At 47.6% G+C, this 25,458-nt stretch overlaps 1 protein-coding gene and 1 non-coding gene across 2 annotated transcripts; both read right to left on the reverse strand.

The window, feature by feature from the left end:
• Nucleotides 1-565: 565 nt before the first annotated feature.
• SREBF2 (sterol regulatory element binding transcription factor 2) lies at nt 566-25,329 on the reverse strand. Its single transcript, XM_030262905.4, has 19 exons — nt 25,117-25,329; nt 20,537-20,923; nt 19,437-19,618; nt 18,188-18,328; nt 16,168-16,389; nt 14,952-15,066; nt 14,577-14,758; nt 13,614-13,806; nt 12,511-12,692; nt 11,553-11,826; nt 11,049-11,218; nt 10,661-10,829; nt 10,019-10,139; nt 8,462-8,571; nt 7,034-7,166; nt 6,357-6,525; nt 5,035-5,220; nt 4,043-4,154; nt 566-3,409 (listed from the first exon to the last, which is right to left on the reverse strand). Exons 1-19 carry the CDS (start codon nt 25,196-25,198, stop codon nt 3,189-3,191), a joined length of 3,351 nt encoding a protein of 1,116 aa, XP_030118765.4. The 5' UTR covers nt 25,199-25,329; the 3' UTR covers nt 566-3,188.
• On the reverse strand, nt 5,748-5,817 carry MIR33 (microRNA mir-33). The gene has a single exon (NR_049061.1). It is a non-coding gene; the product is annotated as a microRNA mir-33 (primary transcript).
• Nucleotides 25,330-25,458: the final 129 nt, after the last annotated feature.

Below are 25,458 nucleotides of genomic sequence, written 5' to 3' on the forward strand. Positions count from 1 at the left end.
TGCTCACAAAACCTTCCCCCGGGGCAGCAGGGCGCAAAGCCCACTCCCCCAGAGGGCCTGGGGAACCCCCCTCAATGGGGGACATAGTGGGAACACAGCCTACAGGGCCAACTGCAAAACCCTTCAAGCAGCTGCACAAAAACCAAACTCTTCTGTCTGAAGTTTAATGGTTCTGACAGAGTTTTACCAGGGGGAGCAGAGAAACAAAGAGATGGAGCGAAAGGACATTGTTCTAAAGCAAGGTCAGGTAACAGCCTTCCTCTGCTAAAGAAGCTCCTAAAATTGCAAGCTTCTGGCCCAGCTCCACCTTGCTTGGCTCTGCTCGAGCCATCATGCTCTTGAGCTGCTTCCAGAAGAGCATGGAGACACCACACTTGCTCCTCCAAGGGACTTTGATGGCAAACGGTACAGTTCTGTTCTCTAGGTCATCCGGACAAAGGACTGACAGATTCACAAGGTGCCTGTGAGGTTTTATGTCTCTAAAGGACTTTTCAAGCTCACCTCTGCTTAAGAGCAGCTGCTGGGTGGGATGAACAGAGCCAAGAGAAAGAGGGCAGGTGGGAGGTGGTGGTAACATTCATCTTTATTAGGTAACAGATGCTCAGAAGCCCTGGAACAGGGTTTTCAGACAGTAGATATGTTCCCTGGGCAACTTCCCCACCACCAGTTGCATCTCATATCACAAAGCATCCCTACTCTGAACTCCATGTGGATAAATAGACTTTCTTCACATAATCCATAAAACAATTTCCTCCCACCCACAAACTAAAAAGTTACAGTATATACACACACATATAAAAAAAGTTGTAGGGACAGATGGACAGCAAGTTTTTGAACTGTGTAGAAAAAAACAGGGCAAAGATACCTCACTCTGGAGGGGGCAGAGACATACCAGCCATGCTGGGACCCTTGGTGCTTCATGTTATTCAGTACCTGGGTTTCAGCCCAACAGCTTCTCCCAGCTCCTGGCCCAGCCAGTACTCCCTGCGGCCCAGCCCCCAGGGCTCAGACTACCATTAGTGACAACGTGAAACCTCAGCATCCCTGCTTTCCCAAAGCCTTACCTCCCATTTTACTAAAGCACAGAACTGCCCATGTGCTGCACGCAGACCTGGAGAAATGCAAGGTAACTTAGGTTGCCACAGGCAAGGAGTTTCTGTATTTTAAGAAAAATACTCCGTGATAAGGAAGACAGCATGAGAGCCGCAGAAGAGGAAAAAAAATCAGGAAGAGGCAATCTACCCCCAAAAACAGGATCATTGATAAGCTCATGAACTTGGCAATGAGCAATCAAAATGTGTACAAATCAAGAGCTGCTTTGCACACTTAAGAGTATCTGCTCAAAGCTTAAGTTGCCGCCACCAGAGCTTCCCCTACACTGATCAGATACTCTTGAGAGCAACCTCTTCCCCTCAAACAATAAGCTCCACCTCCAACCACCGACTCCAGGAAGCAAGGGACACCCCAGCCAGTAGGACAGTACCGGCTATTGCAGCTGAGTGTCCACCAGCTATTCACCAAATCAAGTGGGGGAGGGAGGCAAACACCTTCTGGTCCCCACGCTTTTGTCCACAGCTACAGACCACACTCACTGGGAACAGGCTGGGAGACAAGTTTCTCCTGGCCCCAGTTTCCATCTCCTTGAAGCTGGGCAACGCCAGGACTAGCATTATCTGTGTTCAATTACTGCAGCACATGAAATGGCCCACCCAGATGCCAAAATACCCTGTGCAAAGGGAAACCGCAAGCACCTGTCTTTCTCTTCTCATTCTGAAGGAGCTCACACCTCTCTGCAAGAGCTGGATAAATATAAAGCTTCTCACAAAACAGTCCAAGTTTGAAGGAGCTGGGCAGTACAGGCTTGATTGAGACAGGATGGGTTTGGATGGCTGCCTGTATCTAAATGCTTCGAGCTGCCAGCATGGAGAACATACCGGCCGTACACATGGAGGAACAGCAATGCCCACTTGCCAAAGGCTGGTTTCCACATATGCACATGTGAGAGGGCAACCACTCTGCACTTCTTCAGAGAGATGCAACAGGAAAGGCAGAGAGAAAGAGGGCGAACCGTTCTCTCCCTGTCCCAAATCCACCTCCTACTCCTGGAAAGTCACAGGCAATTCAACACCTGCAAGTCAAACTGCTTGGAATAGCAACGGCAACAAAGATGGGAGACTTGTAACCTAAACCATGGCCTCCTAAATCCTGTAGGATTTGAGCTGTGGAGCAGTTAGAAAAGGCAAGGAGAAACACCTGAAGACAAGTTCTGGGACTGGGAGTTGAGTAACATAAAAAAACCTGTTTCTAAAAATAGTTTCTGCATCAACGAAAAGGCACCAGAGAAGCATTCACCCTTCGTGCTACGTGCAGGGCACAGCATGCCCACCTCTGCTGCCACCCAGCACCAGATGACCAGGGATGCCAAGGTCTACCAGGCTCTGCTTGTTGCAGTCTGCCACAAACCCACCCCCTGCTGAAAACTGGAGGCAGCTATCACAGGAAAAGACGCATGAAGCAGAAGGGAAGGGAAATCTGCTGCATTGTTCCCCTTGTTTTTGTAAAGCCACAAACATTCCTATTAAAAAACTTGTATAAAAACTGTAGAGAAATTTTCCAGGCAGTACTGGCCCCAAGCGATACTCCCAGAGCACCTAGGTTAAGTTGGGTCTAGGGGGCTTCAGTTTCCTGACACACAACTCAAGGATAGCCTTTCTCTCTCTTTTGGAAACAGCCTTAGGCCCCAGCAGCCCCAAGGAACAAGGCTTGAACAGATCCTCTGCCCTCCCCAGAGATTTCCTTTCTGCAGAGGTGTTTGGAAAGGGAACAAAATACCCCTGAGGACAGACACGGGATGTGCCACTTCTCTATGCCGTGGGCTTGTGGGCTTCTGTCCCAAGCAGGGACAGGTGATTTATGTTGGGGCAGCACTTCTCAACAGCCCCAGGCATAGTGACAAAAACCACAATTAGACAGAATCCTGCTGCAGTGCCTGAGAACAAGCAAGGAAGCTAGTAAAGCTAAACCTGGGGCAAGTTTAGAAAAAAACCCAAAACCCTTCCCTCCCTCTCCCACCCCATCCTGATCCCACCAGCACAGCCCTAACCTAGCACTTTTTCTAAGGTCCAGAAGGGAAGTCCAGGCTGATGCTCAACCAGGCTGTCTTTGCACAAAGGGAACCAATGCCGGCGTTAGGAGGCAGCGATGGCTGTGCCCCCGCTGAGCTTGACGATCATCTGCTGGCAGTCATTGCAGGAGCGCTTGTCCCCCACTTTCTCCAGGGTGCGGGCAGCCTCGGCCAGCAGCACTGCTCGCTGGCCTGGCGAGGACAGGAAGGAGAGGGGGAGATGGCGACAGGCCAACAGGATGGCCGTGGCTCGCTCCCTTTGGCCTGGCAACGTGTCCAGTTCCCCTATGGACAAACAGTGAAGAGAGAAAACTCAGAGCTACCACCTGCATGAGAAAACCCCACCACACAGGCCCTCAACTGCCACCACCGAGCACAGGCTTCTCTGGCTGGCATCCCCTGGCTGAGCCAAGAGCAGGGGGCACCCTGAGGGCCTTTAGGCTAGCAGAGGAGAACAGTCTTAAGCTAGAGTCAGGTAGGAACTGTAAATCCTCTCTTCTACAGAGGCAGTTTCTTTCAGTTCACTTCCTAGGGCTCATCCCAACATTGGCATGCATGGTTCCCCTTCCCTTACATCCTTCATCTTTTGACTCTTCCCTTTAGAATCCCCAGCTTCTGCCTTTTGCACTGACCACTCCAAACCCCAGACTGCCAAGTTTTGTGCACTTGTAGCTTCATGAAGGCAAATGTTTTCCAGTCTGTTCGCTGACACCTGCAGCCCAGGGCTCGCAAATCATGTTAGCTGGCTTTTAGAGAAGACGGCAGAAGCATTGCCTTGAGCCACAGACGGATGGCAGCTCATTATCCTGACACAGCAGAAGACACTGCAGGTTGTATCTATGCCCCCACACCTTGCCCAAACACTGCCCCCTCCCAGTCCCACATGCAGTGGGTCACTGCCTGGGCCCGAGGGCTGACCTTGTTTGCTGCTCTGGGGTGTGCGCCTCCTCAAGCTGTGCTCCAGCAGCTGGTGGGTGCGGGTAGGGCTGGCACCTGCCATCAGGCGCACGGTGGCCTCGTGGAGGAAGACCTGGAAGGGAAGGTAAGATGGAAGATGAGAGGTGGGCTGGCAGAGGGACAATGCTGTGGCTGAACTGTCATCTCTCAGCCACCACATTTAAAGAGCAGAGCACTGACACCTTGATAAAAACAGAGACCCATTTCCACGTTCCTCCCTCATCTTTCCACCTGTCTCTGGGGAATTTGCAGGTCAGGGTAACCATGAGGAAGGGGAAAAAAAATTGACACCTAACTCTGAGTGGCCTGGAAAGGGGGAGGATTGAGAGCAGGGAATAAGGTAGAAAAATCCAAAAGCAAACTTTGGCACTGTGGTCCAGGATTCTCAACCTGCTAGTACAGTGCTTCGGTAACAGCATCAAGCCGTGAAATCTAGATTTTGACAACACCAGGACAATTCTTGTGCCCAAGTATTAGACTCTACTTCCTCTACAGAGGGTTAAAACTAGATCAACTGAAGAGAAGTGGGGAAATGCCAAGAAAAGCACCTGAGGCTCTACAGCTGCAGAATGCATTTGACCCTCCAGCTACTCAGCAGAGCCAACACGGCTGAGGAAGCTTCCTTCCACGCTCCCCAGAGGAACAGACCCAGTCAGAAGCCACCTTAATAGACAGGATGCCATAGTATTTAGCAATACACATGTGCTGATGGTTTTCTATGCAGAAACTAAAGTGGATACTTCCCACATGTACTGAACTCCCACAGGAGTCTCCTTCATCACCCACCAAGAGAAAGTATGGAGGCTGGTAGCGGAAGAGCATCCCACCCCAAGTATCCAAACCACAAAAGCTTTGATGCACCCTATGTTTCCAAGGGCACCAGCTTCCCATCACCCCCAGGAAGGGCTCTAGATAAGCTGGAGGTGGAGCAGGCACGAGGGGCGAGCCATCACCTTGCGGTAGGCGGGTCTGAAGCTGTGGGCCAGCTTGCGCAGGCTGCCGAGGTCGCGCTGGAAGCCCGTGAGCTCGGGGGCCGACGCGTGGTAGGTCTCACCCAGCGCCTGGCTGGCGTTCGCCTGCTTCTGCCACAGGCTGGTGCGGAGGGAGAGCAGCAAGTCACAGGCCAGCAGCTGGATCATCTGCAAGAGGCAAGATGCCCAGGCACATACTTTTAGTAACACATAGCATTGGGTGAGTAACAAGCTACATAGCTGCTGGTGGGAAGGCAGCCACAACACCTCCAGCCCACTGGGGTGCTCCCCTGCCCTCCCCGCTGTGTCACCCTACCACAATGCACCCAAGGGAGCAGGCCTTTGCATTTTCCCCAAGTGGCATCTCTCGACCAAGACAAGGAAACGTGCCAAGGGCACATTGCATCAATGTTACATGCCCTTGCCTGTACCTTTCACCGGGATCAATGCTAACAAATACAAACTGATCCCACAGAAACACAGCCTCCCGCAGAGGTTTTCCTGCCCAAAAAGCGACGCTAACTAGTGGGAAACAGCAAAGACAGCCGTGCCACCTGCAGAGAAAAAAGAGGCAGTCGTAGCACAGCCAACAGCGGCTGCCAAACCTCTTTTCCCCATCTGCTACTGCCCCCTAGCACCGCTCCCGGCTCTGGGAGGGCTCTCTGCCTGTGCTGCTGAACAGAGAGTGCCTCTGTACTGCACTGCAGAAACATTGCACAGTCACTGCCACAACATGCAATGCAACTACAATGCACTACAGCTGCCACCCAGCAACGATGAAAGGGACTAGAACCACGTCCCATATGCCATGGAGGGAAGCTCCAGTTTTACGTAATCCTGGAAAGAAGAGAAAGAAGCCCCACACAAACTCAGGAGCACAGCACAGCCACACTTCTGTGTTAGAGGACTCAAACATTCATAAGTGTGGCCTGAAACAAGCAGACTTGACTGAGTGATGTCGTTTTTTACAGGTATCACCAACTTGACCTGGAGGAGAGAGAGCGATACTTTCCATCTATGCAGGGCCAAATTCAACTGGTCAAAGCACCAGAAAGGGGTGATAGCTACTAGCACAAGAGGAGCAAGAGCTGACACTGTGCCCAGGGAGACGACACTGTACTTGCGGCTCTGCTCTCCCATACAGCAGAAACAGAACAATGGCAATGCCTTTTTCAAGGATAGGGAAGAAGCCTCCCCTGTAATCCCACGATACACAGAGTGAATGGAGAATGCAGCTACCTGCAACAAGACCAACCTTACAACCAAGACAGACCATGTGTTATCCCAGGGCTTATAATGCTTACATTGTTGAGGACAGTGCTGGACATGCCACTGCTCATGTTGAGGCTGTTCCACAAGTGACTGCTGGCCCTCTCACAGTGACCCAGGGAGCTCTGCTGTCCATCTGCCTTCCCAGACAGAGAGGCCTGCATAGCTTTACACATGTAGAAGGTAGCTTTCACCAGGGCATTCCTGAAAGAGAAAGCAGGTTGCTTTCAAGCAATACCATGTCATGCTGCTACAGCATCAGCTTTCACTCTCCCACCTTCAAGAGATATCATCACTCCTTAGACAGAAAAAAGACGGCAATTGTTTCTCACCTACACAGACAGAACAGAGAAATGAGAGAAAGCTGGCAAAAATTCTTTAGTGCAAAAGAACTGAGATGGTGACACCATCCTTTCCATCATCACATGAGTTTTAGTTGATTTTAGAAGGTGGGAGACTTTGCAATTAGAACAAAGCCAAAAGACATCCCTAACAAAGCAATTATGACTGTGACTTCCAGTCCACAGCTTTACTATCAGTCTGCAAGCCTTGACCTACACATTAGCTACTGAGCACACTGGCACTTGCAGAGCACAAGAGAACCTGCAGCTCCAGAGCACAGGTAGGTGTGACTCCACAGGACAGCATTAGGGGAAGGAGTCAACCCATTTAGAAGGAGTAGCAGTTTGAAAAGTGTATGAGGCCTACGCACTCTGACATCTCCAGGGACTTTGGCATGCGCTCCACTTCTGCAAAATGTGACCTCACAGCTGCATCATCCCCTCTGAGCCAAGCGACTGCCATAGCCACGGCTGCTGACCACCACCGGCACACCATGTCGGGACCTGCAAAACAGAACCAGTGGCTGCAGCCCAGGAGAGCACACCCGGCTCCCTCACAGTTGGAGAAATGGACAGGTATCACAGGCCCTTGCCAGTGCTTTCTGCTGGGACTGATGCTAATGAGCCCAAACTGAACCCATAGGAACTCAGCCACCCATGTGAATGCTGAAATGTGCTGCAAGAACATAAAGGAACTTGGCAGCATGCAAACACCCTACATCTGACTGCAAGCAGAGTTTTGGATGGCATGTTTGTATCTTGTCAACAAGAATATATCCCACCATCTTGTCTAGAAATTTGTTGACTTCCTTCCTGACAATGATCTGCACTCACCGCTCCAAAATAACTTCTCCACTCTTATATAGATTCATGATTGGCACTGATCACCATCATGAAAAGACAGTACACTGGGCTCCCTATAGAATTTCCTTCATTATTTAACATCCCCTCAAAAACTTCCCAAAGCTTGCTTAGGGAGAAAGGACATATGTTCTGTTACTCTTACCTGCTTTTCAATTCTATGGCAATACTGACCAAAGCACAGACTCCCCTTTAAAAAAATAATTACTTCGTTTTCCTATTATGTTTTCTCTATACATTTTAGGTACAGCAGTTAGTCTATGTCTAAAGCTGCACCAGCATCTCAGTGAGCTGCCAGGTGCTGTCTGTACCAACACCAAGCTAAACAAATACTCCAGCAGCCTGTTACCAACCCAGCGCAGATGAGCACATGGCTCAGAAGGATTCTGCAGCCCTTGCTGTCCCACTAAATATACAGCAAGGGACCAAAACAAGCCCTTCCAATATATGCCCAGAGCTTGCTTACAGCAGAGGCTGCAGGTCTCTGGAGATTGGGGAATATATCTGACAGCCACCGTGAAAGTGGGGGCAACCCAGTTCAATAGGTAATTAAATGGAAAAAAACCCCTCCTGTACTTCAGCTGCAATGCTGTTATGTTTGTTTATATGCTCCACCCTTCCTCACGCTTTGCATTGCTAGGAGCACGCTCTCAGGCAAGGGCACAGGGTTCAGATTGGAAAAAAAATATTGCCCAACAATACAAATAGCAGGAGTCCCTGGCTGGGCACTCAGCATTACAACACAGAGCCAAATTTATAAGCCTTCTTAATCACTTTCTTCCAGTCTGAGCTGTGGTACCACAATGGCATGCAATCAGGCCTCACTCCAAGAACTGCATTTCTCCTCTCAAACTAGAGATTGAGAGGTGGTAGGGAGAGGGAATTTGTATTGGCAGTACATCCTGCATCTGAAAGAGCTTCAGTTCTGCCAGACTTACCCAGGGCCGACTTGAGTACAGAATTGCTGGCAAAGGGTGGGGCTCCACTTCCCATTGAGTCCAAGAATGAGTTGAGCAATTTCAGGTACTCCATGGCACCTGAGAATTCACTGAAACAAGGAACAGGGCAGATCTTTGCTATGCTGTCAAACAGAAGATATCAAGGCACTTCTCGCTCACAAGCCATGTTTAAACTGTGCTGACCCATTAAGCCCACAGAAAGTTCAAGTTCTACAAGTAACACAACACTGGTGGACTGAAGAGACCACCCCATGATTAGAAGTGCAGAGCAATGCTCCGAGAGGAGCAGCTTCACATTTCCCCTTGCATGACCACCAGCACAGAACTAGATTTAACCTCGTCTCACCTCAAACATAGAGATATGTTACAAGTTAATTACAGGCTCCTTTTCAATCATTGCCTCCAAAAGAGGCTGAACTACACTTCTTTGATTATTTGCATGTATGTAAATATGTAAGAATGGGAGTGACAGCACGCTCTCAGCATTGGTCAGAGAAAATAGCATATGCACCAATGACCTAATTTAACTGGGACATGCTACAGATGAAGACCTTGAGCTCCCACCCCTAGAGTGGGACAAAAAAGCTTGCTCTTATACTAGATCTAGTCCTTCCCATGAGGAGACAGGATTCCCACAAGTATAGTGGCAATACATTGGATATTGGGTATAAAATCCACCTCCCTTATACAAATCCTGCTACCTTCTCTCAACAGCAGCATCCAATCGTGTGCAATTAAACCAAACTGTTGCTCCTTCTCTGCCAGGAAAGAGATGAGATTGGGAAAAAACGCAAAGCTATGGAGTATTTTTCCTACACAGGTAGGGAAACTGGATTATCTTCCCATCTGAGGCTTTTACCCACACTTACTGTGGACAGGATTCTTACAGAGCTTCCCATATATGTATGTAACATTTGCCTGGCACCAGCATATCTGGAGATCAGCATGAAACAGTGCTAAATTACTTGCAAAGGCTGGGTTCCTGCATCCTGTGCAGTCCAGGAGAAAGCTGGACATGGTTCAGTACAATAAGGTGCTGTTTCCTACCTACTTTCTCCTTTGATTTGGTCAAAGAGCTTAGAGACAATGACAATTATGTTTAACATCATCTTTCCTCCTCTTGCCACACATCTGGCTTTTTACTGCAGGTAGACGTCACACTCAGAAGAACATTCATGCACAAAATAGCAAGAAATAGCAAGAAAAGGTAGGTACACTCTAATTTTAGTCCTCCTGAACATTAAACTTTTTCTCAGCAGAGGAAGTGCCATCCATTTAGTTGAGCAATCAACCAGTATTACGCCAGCTAACACCAGAAATCCCCACCACTCCCAGGTTCACCTTTGACTTGAGAGGTTTTAATACAAAGAGGCAGAGCTTGCTCTGCTAATAAACAGTGGCGGTCAGACCAGCATTGTCATTCCAAGCCTTTAGCAAGGACTAACCAAGCTCCACAGCACTTGGTCAGTGGTTATGAGCTCTGCCTCAGAGCCTGCTGCTGTGGTCAGCACTGCCCAGTGGGCCACACATACTCACCACGACTCCTCCTCCTCTTGTCCCGCTACCTCCTTCCTAGTCTGAGGCTTCACAAGTGAATCCACTGCTCGCTCCAGCAGGTTCTCACAGAATGCCTGATGGACTTGAGCAATGGGATCCGCTAGAGAAGAAGGATAAACCAAACCATTTCACTTGCATATCGCCCTAGAAACCTCCCAACACACTCAGAAAGAAAAATCAAAATGTAGGAAAGTGCATGAGGAAGAATAGTAGAGGGAAATTCTCAAGAAACTAATGGAACGATTTAGAGACTAAGTTTTAGAAGGTCCCTCTGGCACTTCAGCCTCTCAGCAAAAAAAGTGACGACACTGCTCTGCAGATGGTAAACCTTGGTCACTCCAAAGTCACTCCTCAGACATTCAGGGCCACCTTTGGGCTGTGTTCCAGCAGATAAAGAGACAAGCAGTGTGACACAGCACAGGATACAAAGGGAGGCAAGCCAGACCCTGCAGGCTGAGGAGACATCTCAGCTCCTTGTGCCCTCTCAGCGATAAGAAGAAGCAGGGTGGGGATAAAAGGACACACTCTCAAACGTGACACCCACTTTTGTCCCAGACAAGAGTGGAAAGACTGCCTCAAAGCGCTGGGATGCCACACACTTGTGAAATGAGCGTCTCTCACCGGGATTCCTTTGAGTGCAGTACAGGCTCTCCTTCGCAGCAGACTTTACCATCCAGCTTCGCTCCACAAAAAACTTCTGTCCCAGGGGGTGGCACAGCCAACGCAACGAGTCAGGAATGGCACTTCGCTCCGAGCTGCACAGGCTTTGAGCCTGGCTGAGAAAGTAGCTCTGGTGAAAGAAGAGGACAAGACTGAGAATAGTATCTAAGGAAAGAGCAGCACCACCAAGGACAAAGATCGTATCGTAATTACAGTTAATATCATAATTGCAGGTCATATTATAATTGTAGTGCTAGTAGACGCCCTCTCCAAGATGCAGCAATGCCAGCTTCCAGGCTTTCCTAGATCTCTGTTTGAGGGTGTGATCAGGGAAGATAACACAACTCACCGCCAGGAAACCAAGCTTGCCCCCACAGCGGGTTTTCAAGCCAACTGCAGCCGTCAGGTGAATTTCTGCCATCGTGCTGGGTGGGATTTTTTCTTCTGCACACTCAGCCAGATTCACAGCACACAATGCCATGTGCAAGCCCGAGTAAGCTGAGCTGGAGGGAAGTTTACCTGTATCAGCAGAAGGAAAAGTGTTAATTTTTAATCAGTAGTACCAGCTACTAAATACTACCACAATTTGCAGGACTACTATCCTAAAGAAACAACAAGAACCTGTTGATATGAGAAGCTTAGACTGCTGTTTCTTCAGTTATTCTTACAGAGTTCTTTAATTGCATGAACCTGCTGTGTTTTACTAAATGGCTCCTAAAATTTGTCAGGCTAATTTCTAACAGCAGCCCTCCCAGAGGAGAGAGGCTGTAGTCCCCTCCTTGTATGCCCCAGGATCAGCTGAGTCTCCTCATTCAGGAAAACCAGACAGCAGATCTGCCACCTCTGCTCCCACCTGTTATGTGGAGCTGATGGAGCTTGTGATACGCGAGGGCTGCATCCCGAGCGCTGGTCTTGGCCTCATCCTCGAATCCTGCAGTGGCCTCCCTTGCCCGCCACTGATGAGAAGTCCTCTTCAGCAACCACCGCACCAGCGCCAGCTTCTGCAGGCTATAGCGGATCACATTCCAGGACAGGCTGCAGGCCAAGTCCAGGCGGGAAGCTGGCAGTGCTCGTCCGAGCACTGACAGGCAAGTCTGCAGGTTTGACGCAGCTGCAGCAAAATCACCCTGCAAATAAGACAACAAAAGGTTCAGCAACAAAAATCACTATCAAGAGACACTTTGGGACCTCCTTGGCACTGGGAGCATGACAAACTGATGTGCAAGTCAGGACAAGATCTTTAGCAGAGGGACATCAACATAGAAACTAAAAGCCAGCTTGAAATCTGGCCCTAAATATACTTTCTACACATGGTTCTGATCCTGTGCTCCCTGTAAGACACATCAGCACTACATGAAAAGAGCTTCCTGTCTTGTCAAACACCATGGAAATTTCCCTCAACAATATGTTGTATATAATGTTATAATATAATATAGTATTATAATATAATGTTTCCTCAACAATGAAGAGGACTTCCTAGAAGCTGGAGGACAGCAGACAGACACAGCAGAGGCCAGATTCTGGACAAAACCCAAGATGCTGTTGCCAAAAACAAATACGAGGTGCAGGAGCTAGCAACAAGGACAGAAATTAGGAGCCTCTTCCACTCCTTTCATGCCTCTCTAACTTAGGCTGAGTAGGACAGTAATCTGCTCAGAACAACCTGGCAACATCTTCGCTGAAATCACACAGGATGATCCATCAAGGAATACAGTATCTTGCAAGTGTAACGCCACTGCCTCACTGGGAAACATTTACCCACAATCCCATCTAAAAGATGCATTTAATGAAAAACAACGAGTCAACTTTACCCGTGCCAAATCCAGGTCCGCTTGCTTGCGGTGCCTCCAGAAGGTGACTGAGGACCTTGAGTGCAGCCGGGTCACCGGCTCTCCGTGCACAAGCAGCTTTATAAACACACTCAGTACAATCACTCCATTCACAAGCCACAGGATTAGGGTGGGCATCACCCAACCGAACCAACCAGCTGCATCTACAATTGATACCCCAAAAAGGAAAGTTAAAATCTAACCTGGACACCAAAAGCCTGATAACACAATGAGTGCAGACTATGAAGGATGTCTTGCTATGCTTGCCACATGTTTAATTCAGTTTTTGCAAAGAGTGCAATTCAATCAGGAAACACCTATACCAACACCTCTTCATCCAAACTCCAACCCTCAACATTCACAACCAAATTATTATTTTTACAAGACTGATGTATAAAAAAATGAATCAGCACTTAGTTTTCCAAAAGCTGTCTTCTGATTTTTCTGTAAGACACACCCACAGGTACTCAATACTCCAGTATCATTTTCCAATCTTAGTTAAATTTGCAAAGTGACACTGAGGAACCATAGTCAGGAAAACAACTGCATGCCTACAGCATCCCCCACCCTCTCCTAAACTGTACTTTTAACTATGAATTTTATGGAATGAGTGTATCAACTAGCCCAGATGCAAGACTCCATAGCAACAGTGTAGTAATACTCTATGATTATGTGACAAAAATCAGTCAATTACCTTAAAAACAAGTCAAAAGCGAACATGCCTCACAGACTGGTGAGGAAAGGAGGACACTCCTTACACCCTAAACTACTTTTCAAGGGTCTATGCCAGAAGCCCAAACTGCTAGGCTACAAATAGGTGCCACTTCAACCTCACCACGCTGAGCCATGTCTGGTTTTACGCAAGAACACTGGATGTGAACTGGAGCCATATCCAAGCTGGCTCTCCTTCCATGCCCTGCCCTGCAGTTACTGCCCTCCCCACCCATTAAACAAAGGCTGTACAACTCCCTGAACACACAAACCATCCACTTTGTGACTGGCAGCCTTCACAGCTGCAGGTGGCTTTTAGGGAGACCACGTAAGGCTGGACATCCTCTGTGGCCCAAGCTATGCTAGCTCCTTACCTGACTCAATGGTCAGCACGTTCCTGCCGGAGCCATGGCGCACCAGGCTGTCGGACTCGCGGCTTCCTCGGGCGTCCAGTAGGGACGTCAGTGGATTGAAGGAAAGGCAAAGGAATGTGAGAGCACAGAGGAGTATTCGAGAGCGATCCACCATACCAAGTGCCACAGGAGGGGAGTCAGGCTCATCTTTAACCTTCAAGGGAATAGGAATGGAGAGAAAAAGGAGAAAAAACACAATGCTTACCACTTTGGAGCACAAAAAATGTTTATGCTAAGGAAGGGGTAGGGAATAAGGAGAAACAGAACATGTATAAATTTTGAGCTACAGAGCAAGGACTCCAGTAAAGCTTTTCTTAGCTTAGTAAGACGAGGCTGAAATATTTGACTGCCTTCAACTTCCTTCTGTGTCCAGTCATTTTACATATTAACTGTAACTGTATCCCTGGTTTGATTAACCTTTGCTGTCCTTACTCTTTTGAGGATCTCCCAGAAAACCCACTTCTGTGATATCCACAAAAAAACCCCATAAGTTAAAGACAGCTAACAGCTTTTTGTTACTCTGGTTACTTATGGTCTCATAAACCACAACTGATGCCACCATCCATTTCCAAGTTCTCCTGCTTTACCCACTTGACATACATATCCTGAAAAACCATGGGTTCCTTGGGTAATGAACATGCACTCTAAGTCTACCGAGACTGTACAGGGGCTGAAGGATAAGCACAGTTCTTCCAGCAACTAAGGTAGGGCTCAGGTAATACAGCTCAGGAAATAGTCTCAATAATTTAAAGAAAGATAAAACACACACATGCACCTTCTTCATCCTTACAGAGGATCTCTAAGCCCTACAAATCTGCTTGCCAGATGTCTTCTGGTTCCACTCTTGAGAATAAGAATTTAAATTCTGGCTCTTAAATATCCTGAAGAAGATAGCTTGAATTTGGCAGGTAAAGTTACAAATACCTTTGCATCATCAAGGAGCGGGCTTCCTGGCTCTGAATCAATGGAATAGGGAGAGAAACCAGCCGGAGATCCTGAATCAGAGGCTGGAGGAGACATCAGCAACACATTTTGATTGAAGTCATCAATCTTCAGGTCTACATCGTTGTCAACCAGACTGCTCAAGTCAATGCCCTTCAACAGCTCTGAAAAAATCAAAGTGCATTATGTACATGTTTCTCCATCCTGACTCCTGTCAGTAGCTCTCAGATTGGCTCAGTCATCTGGAGTAACATTGACCACTATCAATACAACCTCTCTGAAGGATAAGAAACTGCAAGATACATCCTACATCCATGCTGACTGCCTCCCATCTGCTACAGAGCCTCCACAACTTACTGTTTTTTTGGTTAGCCAGCTTCAGAACCATGTTTTCTTGCCTCAGCTTATGGTTAGCTTGCTGCAGGTATTTAATGTAGTCAATGGCTTTTCTCAGGACACCAGATTTGTGCATCTGTAAGGAATTAAATGTACAAAATGCAGTTTATATTAGGAGTATCAAAGGATCACTCCTGCCTGTAGGACTACCACAACCCTTTGTATCATGTGGTGAAAAAGGTATAAAGGACCGCCCAGCAGCTGCAATGGAGCCATTAACAGAGCATGCTCCGTGGACAACGCATCAAAGACAAAGATGAGGTCTCTCTAAGATCTTTTAAAAACAGTACAAGAGAAATAGATTAACATCCAAATTACAATGGAGTTCACACCTAGGTTTCAGGCAGAAATAGTCCTTTGAAAGTACCAGAGTTTATAAATTAAGTGGATCAATTCTGGGACAGAACAAACTGCTGCCTGATCACTGATAAAGTCTGAGATAAGTAGTTCCCTCCTTGCCTTACTTGCTTGGCCATCTCCATGCCAATCCTTGCTTCCAGCAGCAGCAAGCAGCAAGCTTATCTTCTAAACATAAGCCAAAAGTACTGTGAAGCCACTGCACACTACCCATGTTTTCAAAAGCTTCCACTTCCAATGGAGTGGAATAGGAGGTGACTTCACTAGTGCATTTATTTGTGCAGTAGTCACAGCAAGTATCAAGAATACTACTGCCTGCCTCATCAGCATGAGGTAAAGCGAGTAGGAACAAACCCTGAATATGTGGCACAAGAAAGCTTGCAGTATTTGAGCAAGCAGGAGTTTTTTCAGCTCAGTGTCTAAAGGAAATAAATTGGAAAGCTCTGTAAATCCTCATCCTTACTGCACTCACATGGAAAAGGAAATTAATTAAAGCAAGATCTGGCTTAGCAGAGTTACCAAAACATCCACTTGGATATTCTACCCAGAGGGCCTATTTTAAGTTAGACCTAATTAATGCAAGAACAAATGCATAAGGTATAGCTTATTTTCAAGAAACAGTACCACTAGCATAGTAAAATTAATATTTTACAGATGACCCTTCCTGAATACAATTATTGAGCATAAGTGATTCTCACCAACACACATGTGCATGCTACTAACAGCTGCATGTGCCCAAATGCTTCATTTGGTAGAGCAAATGAACACCTGAAGACAAAGTATTTATGACACCACATTTGCACTTATTTCCCATCTTCACCTTGGCATCCGTCCCCATGACGAGGTCCTTCAGCTCAATGATTTTGTCATTTATGGATGACCGGTAGCGCTTTTCAATGATGTTGTGAGTTGTTCTCCTCTCTCCTTCTTTAGGTGGTTCAGGTTGCTTGACACCCCCAGGAACTTGTTTGATAGGCACCTTTTCTTGTCCCACCATCACCGGCATTGTGGTCAAAATGGTCCCATTGCTCCCAACGAGGGTCTACAAAGACCACGCGCAACAAGTGTCAAGGGCAATCAGCCAATTTAGATAAAGTTTATGATGGCAAAAGAAGAAGGAGTAAACAAAAATGAATCAGGAAAAGTTGGTACAGCTCAGAAAATGTGAGATGCCAAATTCCTTCCATCTTTCTTAGCTGGCACAAGCATTGGCACAGCAACGCAGGAAAAATCTGTCACTCTGGCTCCCACACTGGTCACTGTGGAATAGGAACATCTCTTGTTCTCCAAGCACATCAACACTTCTACCAATACTATGCTCTGTTCATCCACTTAAATAGATAAAGGGACTAAAGTTCCTCCTTGTTCCTACAATCTTTATACTCCAAGTGTCAAAATCCACCTTTTCTTTGGACAAATAGTCATGAAAACAGCAGCAGCTTACACTATTTCCAACTACACAAGTAATGATACTGCTGGAAAGGATCCAACTATGAAAAAACAACCTTTGCCTTGAGGAACACAGTTCAAATTGATTTGAATTTCTCTAAAGGAAAAAAAAAAAAAAACCAACCGATAAGCTATAAAAATGCCTTAATATGAGGAACTAAGACTAATGAGAGATATACAGCAGAATGGAAAGCTCAAACTTGGGCATCTAGATGTAGGACAGACCATCTAAGCAAACTAAACCAGTAAGTATGTACTCAGAAATAAAAAAATGATGAATCCCACCAAAACAGCTGCACAGAGGGACTCCTATGACAACTGTAATGAAAGAAAGTTCAGACTGCTTAATCTAGCAAAGCAAGCTTTAGAAAGGCACATGTGCTCTCTGAAGTACACCAAGGATCAGGGAAGCACGTAGCTTTGGAGAGTAAGAGTTATTTCTGTCAAAAGACAAAACACAGTAACTAGCCTAGAGCAGCTAGCCATGAGAATAAACTAGTAATGAGTCATTTGAGAAACAATTTTGACTGAAATAGTCTTCTAATTGGGATACCAGAAATTAATTCAGTTTCACCTCAAGCTGGAACTTCACAAATAAATGAATTTAAGTCCTATACCTTTCCTTGGCTAATATCCACCTAATTTCAGTGTGTTCAAATATGCCTCAGATAGACAGAACTTCGTAAGCCTCAAGTTGTGTGAAAATGTCATCTAAAAGCAAGCAGATTAATTGAAGATTTTAGCCTGGCTGCTAATAAGTATCTAAGAAGCCTACCGTGCTATTGCAAAACAAGTCAAAATTTAGGTTCACACTGACAAGCTTATCTCCCCCAATAAATATTTATACCAAGATATCTATTCAGAACATACAAGATCATAATAAATGTTTCTTTGGGGGCATAAATTTCAAAGACTTGATTAGAACTGGAGGCCATGAAGCACAACTGCCACCTTCAAGGATTATGACAAATCCTCCCTGCAAATGCCCTCTGAAAAGTAGTTTAATTAGTTTTCACATTTAATATACTACTGTTAGACACTACTGATGTGCAAAAGGAAGTTCCACAGGTACTCTGAGTAAGTCAGCTTTTGGCTACAAGTTAAAAACTAGACGAATTTTTAGGTCATACTCCTCGTAATACCAGAAAAAGGTAAACAGAAATGTGCCCTTGATCTTTGCTTACTGGCCATGGGAAGGCAGCCAAACAATACAATCTGTGTGTTTACCCTTGACAGAAACAGGGTATTACTTGCCCTGGACGTGTGTACAACAGCCCTCAAAACCCCTTCTTGTCTGTGTCACTGCAGAACACCAAAGCACGAATCTCTTCCTTGTGTTAATAGGAAAGGACATCAGTGAGGAGAGGGATGGAAGGACAGCCATAGGGTACCTGCAGAGCTGTGGTCTGAATGGGAGCAGTGAGTGCTGTCAGTGCTGGATTCTGTACTGCAGCCATAACAGGATTGCCATCTGTTTTCAGGGTTGTCAAGACCAGGGAATCCGTTTTTATGATCTGAGGTTGGACGAGAACCTAGGTTGAAAAGAGCTACAGGTGAAGAGGAGAGCAGGCACACCTTTCCCAGCTGATCTCAGTAGCCAGAGGCAAGCAATAACAGAATTATCATAGCTTTAACTCAGTGGATGACAAAATAACAAGGTGAATATTTCTTTGACTTGAACCCTGCATCACCTGGATGCTTTCCATCAGCCTCAATACAAACTCTGAGCGGGAGACAGTGTGAACAGCAGTGTATAGAGTGGGGCAGAGGAACCACCAGGACAGTGGTTTTCAAACCAGTCACCAGAAGTAAACAAGTATATAAAAACACAAAAGAGCTGATGGAAAAGCTGCTTTCCTCTCTCCAGTTACACCTATAATTAGCTCTCTACTTTAACTGTCTGAGTATTCAGTCTAACACAGCTAGGATAGTCTGCTTTGGCAAACACCCGTAGTAGCTTCTCCCAGCATTTTCACTGAAAGGCTCTGTACCTTTAACATCAAGCAGATCAAAATCCACTGTAAGTCATTTTGCTCTTGTTTTTTTTCAAATACCTTGTTGACTCTCTGAGAACACCAGAGATGGCATAGTACAACTGAACCACAGCAATTCTGTCACACTGAGTTTCACAGACATTTTTCTTTAATACAAAGATGCACAAGAGTGAAAAAAAAAATCACATGGCACTGTAAACCAGTAAAACTATTTTTAAAAATGACGGAAGAATTAAAAGAACGCATTCCAGTATCAACCAGTCCTTATAAGATGTGGTAGAGGTGATGGGCGTGCAAAGGCAAAAGTCAAAGAAAGCCTGTTCAAGTGAAGTTTCCAACTGGGTTTGGCAGTACCAAGTTAAAATTAGTTACTGTTTTACTGAAAATAGTTGCTGAGCATTGGTGAGAAGTCAGATTACATCTCACAACAGGGACTCTCACACATGATCTGCATGAAGTAAAATGCTTCTGGGACACAGGCTGGCTAAAACCTCTCAGGTTTTCTCACATTTGTGCAGAAGCAATCCCAGCCAGGATCGCCAGCCCTACAGCTTCACCACTTCTCCCCACGCAAGCCAGGGGACCAGACCCAAGAAAACACCTTCCTGTTCTGCTGGATCCCCCATCATGCCGCATTTTTACTTACTGGAACTTGCTGAACCTGTGGTGCAGCAACGGTCTGGACCGTGGCTGGCGCTAAAGTCTGGATGGTGCCGTTGGCAGCCTGCGTCAGCACTCGCTGGGCCTGCACCGTCTGCACCTGCTGCTGGATCGTCACCGGCTGAACCTGGGAGGATGTCACCAGGCTCTGGACCTGAGGCTGGAGAACTGAAAAGCAGAAGAGATGTCAGAAATGGTTGAGAGACACACACCTCCCTCCTGGAGCCTGGAAATGCTCCTAGCATCACTCCTCTTCTTCCCACTACTTCTTAGTAAGCAGCATTCATCTAACACACCCCACATGTTGGGAAACTTCCAGCTGCTTTGGTGCCTTCTGCAACAGGGCACTGCACCTAGAATAGCAGCTTTCCAGGAGGCACAGAGGATCAGCTAAGAGACAATAGAGCCAAAACCCTTTAGTCTGACAGCACAGGACTCTGCTTCAGTGGCATTATACAGGACATCCAACCTGCACTTTCCCACTCCCCCTCCCTGGTCTTGGTGGACCATAGGATCCTATCTGTCATGTAAAGAATCAAAACCTACTGAAGAGGATCAAGATATCCAGCAGTCCCAAAGGAAGACTGCTAAATACTCCTACAGGTGTCTCTGCTCAGTGCAAGTACTGAGCTCCAGAGTTTGGTAGACAAAATGTGCCATCATTCCAGACTGCTGTGTGGGACAGACTGGATCTGCCCAGTGCACCCATCAGCAGGAGGACAGGATTGCCAACAATGTTTTAAACATCTTTTCACAAGCCTCCCAAGAGCCATAGGGCAGAAGGCCAATCCAGAGGAGAGCAGCAAGATAACAACTATGGTAAGAGATCGCACAGGAACACTTAAGATCTCGTTCCTGACAATTTCTCAAGCTCCCCAACTCCAAAGCCACGCAGGTAGGAGAAGGAACACCCCATAGGCAGCATCACAAGAAAAGAACCATCAGGCTTGTCATGGCTGACAACAGACTTGGAGTTTGAACACTAACGCCATTTACTGCAAGTGCACCAGGCACATCAACAGCCTGAGCATGCTGGAATCTCGCATGCACCAGGCACACCTGTAGCCTGAGCGCTGCAAGCACTACCTTGGAAGCTTGTGGCCGCATTCTGGTAGATGACTGGCTGCTGGATAATCCTGGTCTGGGGAGCAGAGCTGAACGTTGGCGTGATCATGACGGCCTGCTGCTGGAGCTGAGGCTGCACCGAGGGCCGCGGCTGCAGGACAGGGGCTGAGCGTGGAGGGGCTGGAGGTGTCATCTGTGCTGCTTTCACGGGCAGGCTCTGGAGCTGGGGGGATGCAGGGGATGCTGGGAAGGTTTGGAGCTGCACCTGGCTGTAGGGCCGCTGCAACTGCGGTTCCAGGGTCCCGCTGCTGCTGCCACTGCCGCCGCTGCCCTGGAACGTGCTGCACAAGGGATCCGAAAACAGGTCTGGAAAGTCTCCTGCCTGGTTACTGACAAACTGCAGCATCTCTGTAAAACAGAAAAAAAAATGTTCAACACTATTTCGTCACCTGCATACTTTGATACCTGCCATTTACATCATGGAATTATGAGGTGTGTGCACAGAAGGGAGTCTGGGTCCTTCAAAACCTTCAGAGAACATCACACCAATGCAACACCTCCAGAGAGACCAGTGGACAGCAGGAAAGCATTGCTGCTGCTGTTCAGAGTGAAAAGTAAGACCCTCCCACAACACTTTCCAGACAACAAGATCCAAGCACAGACTAGACCTTAAAGCCATCTCCAATACATATCTAAAATATTAGAGCCTTGTTCCATCACTCCTTCAGTCTAACCCTTGCAGAAGGAAGAAACCAAGCACCTCCACAATTCCAGCACGAACCATTCTCCCACCCAACTTCTGGGAGTTTTCAAGTCCCCTATCTTCTCTATTGCCCCATGGAGTATCTGGAAAAGGAAGAGACAGGATAAGAATTTATCTTCTCTTTCTTTTACTTACGAGCATAACAAAAATAGGGAAAACACATGAAAGGAAACACCACTTTATAGAACTGTACCATGATCAACCCATGCATATGTTTAAAACATCAGAATAACTTTTTCTTGGTTTGGTTGGTTTTCTGCCTACAATCACCAGACAAGAGGTTTTCTCCATCCCACCTTCTCCAGGATTTTATGAACCCCAGAAGCTCCTACTGCAACACTATAGGCCTTCCCCCTAGAGGTGAACATTTCACAACCAAGAGATCATTGTTCATAAGCAGAGCTTCCTCTTCCCTCCATCTAATCCAATTTAATACCTTAAGACATATGAATGCTTTCCCTGATCTGTGTACAGGCAGTGGCATGAGAAATCAGACATTCTTCCCCACCCCAGGACCTGCCCCTGAGGCACTGGCTCTTCCATGATTTTCTGAAAGTCCTATATATTTTTTCTGGAAACAGGAAAAGAGGGGACCCTCAAATCTAAGAGAGATTATGACAAAATAATAAATATGGGTTTAGGAAGCAAAAAATAGATTTCTGATTTATAGGAAAAAAACACACCAAAGGGCTTCTTACACCAGGACCTTTCTCATTCACAAACCCCAAAGGATGTTGCTGCTGTGATTTATGAAATAGATTTAAAGCAGTAAACTTTTGACAAGAAGTTTCCATGGATTATGCCCCAGCAATAAGACGGCTATTAATTTGTTCAGCTCTCTGAAATGCCACCCACACATTACCCAATTAATTTGTCTGACACTCCTTTGTCTGAAACAGAGCAAAGGGATGAATCCTCCTGCAGGCCTCTTGGTCCTTCAACACACATTTCGACACATTTCTGCAATACTTCTACTTTTCTCTTTGGATAGCAATCCTTCCACACCCTGACACACATTTAAGCACTGGCCATGATCACTGCTCTCAAGAACTAGAGTCTATTGGAGGGAGGAGCCTGGGAGATCAGCCCTCCTGATCTGTTCACAACCTGACTCTAAGTGGGGACGCACAGCTCCCCCAGGATGAGGCAGCAGCCACCCTTGGAGACCAGCTGGACCAAACCCTTGTCTCAACTCTTCACTAGAGGAATGAAAGATTTCTTTTTTTTAATGCATTGCCTTTACTGCTTTCACAAAACACTAGCAGAACAAAGAGGGCTGTTTCAAGATCAACATCTAGATAGATATTAAACAGCTCTTCACATTCCAACTGACTTCAGCTAAGACCATCCCAAATAACCCTCACTGTGATAAAACTGATAATCCACACTACTTCCTGAACTCTGCATTTGATTGCTATTTAACTATCAGACAGCACAACTGCAAGTACGGAATAAACATAAATCAGATAAGATTTGCTCTGGAAGAGTAAATTCCAGCATAAGAACAAAATTTCAAGTGCTGTGCTTTAAAGAATTTTTTGTTCAATGCAGTAGATTTAATAGATTATTAAAAAACTACTCCTGCTCTTATAAGTTAAATCACAACTTATGACAGACTTAACTTTGACTAAATGCAAAAAGTCTAAAGCTTACTTTTTTCAGAATTAAGACTGCCAGGAAGTCTGACAGTCTTAATTAAAATCCACCTCTTTTAAAGGGCTCAAGAGCTTTCCTAATAACAACGCACAAAAAATCAAATGCAAGTGAAACAGCTGACACCCAAAATCCAAATCTCTGCTTTTTAAAACACCTTTGCCTACCTAGAAAGCAGAATATCCACAGTGACTGTGAGAAACCTCAGGTGCTTCTGGAGCCATCAGTGTCACCAGAGCACCTGCACCCTCTGTGCCGGAGAGGTATCTAGGTCTCAGGCCCTAAAGCAGAGTCACCTTACTGCAGAAAAATATCCCAGCCCAACCCAAGGCTAAAAAATGTCAACAAGGTATTACAAAACCAAAACTGAGCCCACCAAGGGCTTCTGCTGCTTTCATCAGCCCAGGGCCTGAATACCTGGCAGAAAGGCAAGGGCTGGGCTTCAGCTGCCTTTCCCAGGCAGTGGCTCCAACCTCAACAGAAACAACTCCTCTGTCCTGATGTGCTTCGACCTCCCACTGACTCAATCCTCGTACTCTGATGTTACCCAGCAGTGCCCTGCCAGCAGAAGATGCCCATGGCTGGTGGAGGAGCTCATGCTGGGGCAAGAGGCAAAGCCTTTGGGCTCAGCACTGGGGCCCCCCGGCCACCCTCGTGCCCTGTCTTGAAGTATGAATCCAGTGAGCACTAACACCTCAGAGCACATCTGCCACAAAAAATCAAAATCCACACAACAGGCAGTGAGGAGCCCCCTCAGTCTGAACAGGAGAGGAACACCCACAAGACGACTTAAAAACCAAATGAAAATCCTTGCAAAATTTCAAACCCTGAGATGAATCCATGCTGATGCACAAAAAAAGCAGGATTGTCACGTATCTTCCCCCTGCCTTCCCTGAGAAAATCCACCCCTGGAGGTGGGGAGGAAAGCGAAGCTCGTTTTCCTAAGTTACTCATCACTCTGAATCACACCTCAGCTCAGAGCCATTGCTGGGTTCATAAATTCGTCTCAGTTTCCGTATGGAACCTGAGAACTCATTATGTGGTGCTCAAGCAACAGCAAACACCTCCTTCAATATGTACTATCAAACTTTATGAGCAATAACCAAACCCACTGCACCCTCATAAGGCACAGTCTTCTTTTACAACAAAAGAAAAAAAGGAATATACATTTTGCCCCAAGCTGTGTGGCAAATCAGTGTCAGTGAGAGACCTAGAAGTACTGGCAAAATTTTACCTCCCAGTTGCTAAACAAGGATATTTTGGACAGCCCCAAAACTGAGCACTGTTTGGGATTACAGCCCAGCAGAGCAGTGAGCTAAGGCAGGAGCTCATCTCCACCCGGCTACAGCACAGACTACACCGAGAAATATAATTTTAAATGGGGTTTTCAGGGGCTAGTGTCGCCAAAAATATACATAAAATAGGCGACACACGCAGGCGCTTCATCTTGCTGCACTTCGGTGGAAAACAGGGGGTTTCTCACAGGTATGGGCTGTGCCAGCGATGCAGTAAAGTTTAGGGTGAGGGGGAAAACAGGAAATTTCAGCAGTTAGAGCTGCTCCGATGCAGGATGACTTGGAGGCTCGGCCTCCCACGGGCACTAGTGGAGGCACAGCTTCAGCCATCGTTTAGCACCCACTTTAAAAGACCCACGAGGGAACACGAGGGGAATGTGGGCAGCGCCGCTTGCACCGTGGATGTGCGGCAGGAGCAGGGAGCACGGTCACCGCTTTCCCCGACCCCTTCCCACGCCAGCCACCGGTGGAAGGGTGGGCTCGGCAGCTCGGATCCCCACAGCCCCACCGCCCTCCTGCGGCTTCGGCCTCCACTCCAGGCGTGCGGCAGCCCCACGGAAATAGCTCAGAAGCGCTCCCGTGACAGGAGAGACACGCGTGGCCGCTCGCCAGGCGAGCGCTGCCCGGCGGGACGCGCTCCGCTCCCCCGCCCGTGCCCACCCGAGACGCGGGATGCCCGCTCCCCCCGCGCGCGTGGCAGCCCGCACCGCGTGGGAAGCGCCCCCACCCTGAACACTCCAGCAGCACGATCCAAGGACCACCCACCCCCGCCTCCTACCCCAGCAGCCGCGGGCCCGCGCGGGGAGACCGGAGCGCTCCCCCTGATATGCGTGGGGAGCCCACGCGCGCCGTCTCCACCCAACCCCCCCGCTCCTTCCCGCGGCGCCTACCGTCGATGTCGCCCAGGGTGAGCTCGTCGCCCAGCTCAGTCAGGGTGTCCATGCTCTCGGCGGCCAGCTCGCCGCCCTCCATCGCGCAGGGCCCGCCGCGGCCCCGGGCGCTCAGGCGGAGGCTGCTGCCGCTGCCGGCGGGCGCCGCCGACCCCGCGCCATCTTGGGCCGGCCCGCGGCCCCGCCCCCGCGGCCCCGGCGCGCGCGCCCCCCGCGGTTTGTTGTCAGTGAGACCAGGTCGCCCCCGGCCAATCGGCGGCCGCGGCGGCGCGTGGTGTGATGGCGCGTCAGCGATCAGCAGCTGCGATTAGCATAGCCCGCCCCGCCCCCCTCCCGATGAAT

Source organism: Taeniopygia guttata, chromosome 1A (assembly GCF_048771995.1).
Source record: "Taeniopygia guttata chromosome 1A, bTaeGut7.mat, whole genome shotgun sequence".
NCBI lineage: Eukaryota > Metazoa > Chordata > Aves > Passeriformes > Estrildidae > Taeniopygia > Taeniopygia guttata.

Bases quoted from the DNA above. Each gene is read 5' to 3' on its own strand.
- SREBF2 (XM_030262905.4), bottom strand. From the start codon at position 25,198: ATGGAGGGCGGCGAGCTGGCCGCCGAGAGCATGGACACCCTGACTGAG. The intron at 10,140-10,660 runs GTGAGAGACGCT...CTTCTTCTCTAG, and splicing joins CTGCACTCAAAGGAATCCCG to CGGATCCCATTGCTCAAGTC. The intron at 3,410-4,042 runs GTCAGCCCTCGG...GTTTGTCCATAG, and splicing joins ACCCCAGAGCAGCAAACAAG to GGGAACTGGACACGTTGCCA.